Below are 5,000 nucleotides of genomic sequence, written 5' to 3' on the forward strand. Positions count from 1 at the left end.
TTTAATTGATTGATTGACACTTCACTGAAAGCCTAAATGGCTATTGATTGATAGCTTGCTATAAGCATGTGGAAGCCTTTATAATGCCTTAAGACCAGGTTTAGAATATCTATGTCTCAATTTATGTTAATTGATAATTCACGTCGATGTTAATTGATAACTCACGTCGACGTTAATTGATAACTCACGTCGACGTTAATTGATAACCCACGTCGACGTTAATTGATAACCCACGTCGACGTTAATTGATAACCCACGTCGACGTTAATTGATAACCCACGTCGACGTTAATTGATAACCCACGTCGACGTTAATTGATAATCCACGTTAATTGAAAATTCACGTCGATGTTAATTGAAAATTCACGTCGATGTTAATTGATCATCCACGTCGATGTTAATTGATCATCCACGTCGATGTTAATTGATCATCCACGTCGATGTTAATTGATCATCCACGTCGATGTTAATTGATCATCCACGTCGATGTTAATTGATCATCCACGTCGATGTTAATTGATCATCCACGTCGATGTTAATTGATCATCCACGTCGATGTTAATTGATCATCCACGTCGATGTTAATTGATCATCCACGTCGATGTTAATTGATCATCCACGTCGATGTTAATTGATCATCCACGTCGATGTTAATTGATCATCCACGTCGATGTTAATTGATCATCCACGTCGATGTTAATTGATCATCCACGTCGATGTTAATTGATCATCCACGTCGATGTTAATTGATCATCCACGTCGATGTTAATTGATCATCCACGTCGATGTTAATTGATCATCCACGTCGATGTTAATTGATCATCCACGTCGATGTTAATTGATCATCCACGTCGATGTTAATTGATAATCCACGTTAATTGATAATTGACGTCGACGTTAATTGATAATTGATGTTAATTGATAATTCATAATTCACGTTGATGTTAATTGAAAATTCACGTTGATGTTAATTGATAATTCACGTTGATGTTACTTGATAATTCACATTGATGTAACTTGATAATTCACGTCGATGTTAATTGATAATTCACGTCGATGTTAAAACCTGTTAGGGCTAGGGGGCAGTATTGACACGGCTGGATAAAAAAACATACCCGATTTAATCTGGTTACCACTCCTACCCAGTAACTAGAATATGCATATACTTATTACATATGGATAGAAAACACCCTAAATTTTCTAAAACTGTTTGAATGGTGTCTGTGAGTATAACAGAACTCATTTGGCAGGCAAAACCCTGAGACATTTTCTGACAGGAAGTGGATACCTGATGTGTTGTATTACCTTTAAACCTATCCCATTGAAAAACACAGGGGCTGAGGAATATTTTGGCACTTCCTATTGCTTCCACTAGATGTCACCAGCCTTTACAAAGTGTTTTGAGTCTTCTGGAGGGAGATCTGACCGAACAAGAGCCATGGAACGATGATGTCCCATTAGACACCTGGCGCGCTACTTCATGTTGGGTACCCTCGTTCCAATACGTTATAAAAGAGTATGCATTCGTCCACCTTGAATATTATTCATGTTCTGGTTAAAAAAGGCCCTAATGATTTATGCTATACAACGTTTGACATGTTTGAACGAACGTAAATATATTTTTTCCCCTCGTTCATGACGAGAAGTCCGGCTGGCTTAGATCATGTGCTAACAAGACGGAGATTTTTGGACATAAATGATGAGCTTTTTTGAACAAAACTACATTCGTTATGGACCTGTGATACCTGGAAGTGACATCTGATGAAGAGAATCAAAGGTAATGGATTATTTACATAGTATTTTCGATTTTAGATCTCCCCAACATGACGTCTAGTCTGTATCGCAACGCGTATTTTTCTGGGCGCAGTGCTCAGATTATTGCAAAGTGTGATTTCCCAGTAAGGTTATTTTTAAATCTGGCAAGTTGATTGGGTTCAAGAGATGTAAATCTATAATTCTTTAAATGACAATATAATATTTTACCAATGTTTTCTAATTTTAATTATTTAATTTGTGGTGTTGACTTGACTGCCGGTTATTGGAGGGAAACGATTTCCTCAACATCAATGCCATAGTAAAACGCTGTTTTTGGATATAAATATGAACTTGATAGAACTAAAAATGCATGCATTGTCTAACATAATGTCCTAGGAGTGTCATCTGATGGAGATTGTAAAAGGTTAGTGCATCATTTTAGCTGGTTTTATGGTTTTGGTGACCCTGTCTTTGAATTGACAAAACATTACACACAACTCTTGTAAATGTACTGTCCTAACATACTCTAAATTTATGCTTTCGCCGTAAAACCTTTTTGAAATCGTAAAACGTGGTTAGATTAAGGAGATGTTTATCTTTCAAAGGGTGTAAAATAGTTGTATGTTTGAAAAATTTGAATTTTGACATTTATTTGGATTCAAATTTGCCGCTCTTGAAATGCACCTGCTGTTGATGGAGTGCACCACCTAGCCCATAGAGGTTAATTGATAATTCACGTCGATGTTAATTGATAATTCCCGTCGATGTTAATTGATAATTCCCGTCGATGTTAATTCCCGTCGATGTTAATTCCCGTCGATGTTAATTCCCGTCGATGTTAATTCCCGTCGATGTTAATTCCCGTCGATGTTAATTCCCGTCGATGTTAATTGATCATTCACGTCGATGTTAATTGATCATTCACGTCGATGTTAATTGATCATTCACGTCGATGTTAATTGATCATTCACGTCGATGTTAATTGATCATTCACGTCGATGTTAATTGATCATTCACGTCGATGTTAATTGATCATTCACGTCGATGTTAATTGATCATTCACGTCGATGTTAATTGATCATTCACGTCGATGTTAATTGATCATTCACGTCGATGTTAATTGATCATTCAAGTTGATGTAACTTGTAATGTACCTGGAAGTGCTGGATGTTCTCCTTCTGCTTGGACAGCCACTCCTGTTTCTCCTTCTTAGGGATAGACTGGTTCTCACTCAACTCCTACAGGAAAGAGAGGAGAGAGTGTGAGTGTGTGTGTGTGTGTGTGTGAGTGTGTGTGTGTGTCGTACCAGGTCCTCTTCCATGTTGTGTGTGTAAATAAGTGTGTGTTCAAACCAGGAACCCTCAGAACACACCTGAAAGCAGCGGAAAAGGAATAGTTGTATGTCCATCTATCTATGGACAGGGAATGTCCGTCTATCTATGCACAGGGAATGTCCGTCTATCTATGGACAGGGTATGTCCGTCTATCTATGGACAGGGTATGTCCGTCTATCTATGGACAGGGTATGTCTATCTATGAACAGGGTATGTCTAGGAACAGGGTATGATGCAATCCATGCTTTAGTTTTGGATTGCTGTCATACCTTGTCCTTAGACTTCTTACAGGGTAAGTAAACCAATATATTTTTGTAATTTTGGTCAACTATCCCTTTAAGCTGAATTGAACTATAAACTACTCCAAATCCATCAGGCGTACAGTCAGCCTGCTCCTCAGGTACGACGGAGTCTCGACGGAAACTAGTAGCAATATGTTGCCATCTACCAAACCATTCTGTTTTGCAACATGCTAGCTATCAAATGATACAAAACAAATGCCACATTGGCTACTAAAAACGTTGTACGACACGGTAGAAAAAAAAGATTGAAAACATCATTTCTACTCAGAGCCAATCAAGTGCGAGCCTTGAATACCAGCGCTCCCAATCGCAAAGTTCCTGAAGATCCTCTGACTTCCAATGGAGGACGTCATTCGGACGGGATTTGGAAGGATGGTCACAATATAAAAATGGACCATTACCTTTCAGCCGTTCCATATCGCTAACCGCTACCCAGCCAGCCGTTCCATATCGCTAACCGCTACCCAGCCAGCCGTTCCATATCGCTAACCGCTACCCAGCCAGCCGTTCCATATCGCTAACCGCTACCCAGCCAGCCGTTCCATATCGCTAACCGCTACCCAGCCAGCCGTTCCATATCGCTAACCGCTACCCAGCCAGCCGTTCCATATCGCTAACCGCTACCCAGCCAGCCGTTCCATATCGCTAACCGCTACCCAGCCAGCCGTTCCATATCGCTAACCGCTACCCAGCCAGCCGTTCCATATCGCTAACCGCTACCCAGCCAGCCGTTCCATATCGCTAACCGCTACCCAGCCAGCCGTTCCATATCGCTAACCGCTACCCAGCCAGCCGTTCCATATCGCTAACCGCTACCCAGCCAGCCGTTCCATATCGCTAACCGCTACCCAGCCAGCCGTTCCATATCGCTAACCGCTACCCAGCCAGCCGTTCCATATCGCTAACCTCTACCCAGCCAGCCGTTCCATATCGCTAACCGCTACCCAGCCAGCCGTTCCATATCGCTAACCGCTACCCAGCCAGCCGTTCCATATCGCTAACCGCTACCGAGCCAGCCGTTCCATATCGCTAACCGCTACCTAGCTATGCCTTCCTGTAGCTCAGTTGGTAGAGCATGGTGTTTGCAACGCCAGGGTTGTGGGTTCGATTCCCACAGGGGACCAGCACAGAATTTTTTTAAAATGAAATGTATGCATTCACTACTGTAAGTCGCTCTGGATAAGAGCGTCTGCTAAATGACGTAAATGTCAGTGTGGGTGTATATCAGTGTGGGTGTATATCAGTGTGGGTGTATATCAGTGTGGGTGTATATCAGTGTGGGTGTATATCAGTGTGTGCGTATATCAGTGTGGGTGTGTATCAGTGTGGGTGTATATCAGTACCTCTTTGAGCCTCTCCTTGCGTAGTTTGTACTCTCGTTTCTGAGACTCCAGGAAGCTGCTGAGTTCTTTCTTCTGCTGGACCTGAATGTGCTGCTGGAACTTCTTCTCATCGTTGTTAAATGTCTTCGCCTGCGCGCACACACACACACACACACACACACACACACACACACACACACACACACACACACACACACACACACACACACACACACACACACACACACACGAAAGAGAGAAAACCGCATTAGCAGGAGTTGCAGTGTA

The 5,000-nt window shown here is 41.8% G+C and overlaps 1 protein-coding gene across 2 annotated transcripts in view; it reads right to left on the reverse strand.

Annotated features, from left to right (window-relative positions):
* The window catches only part of LOC106603990 (serine/threonine-protein kinase TAO1), a 72,267-nt gene that overhangs the window by 20,380 nt on the left and 46,887 nt on the right, over nucleotides 1-5,000 (reverse strand). For both annotated transcript variants that reach the window (XM_045717428.2, XM_045717427.2), the window contains exons 15-16: nucleotides 4,734-4,862; nucleotides 2,909-2,992 (exon numbers count right to left, since the gene is read on the reverse strand). In XM_045717428.2, coding sequence (XP_045573384.2) covers nucleotides 2,909-2,992; nucleotides 4,734-4,862 — 213 coding nt within the window. The remainder of the gene's footprint in view (nucleotides 1-2,908; nucleotides 2,993-4,733; nucleotides 4,863-5,000) is intronic.

The sequence above is a fragment of the Salmo salar genome, chromosome 04 (genome assembly GCF_965601325.2).
Source record: "Salmo salar chromosome 04, fSalSal1, whole genome shotgun sequence".
Classification (NCBI taxonomy): domain Eukaryota; kingdom Metazoa; phylum Chordata; class Actinopteri; order Salmoniformes; family Salmonidae; genus Salmo; species Salmo salar.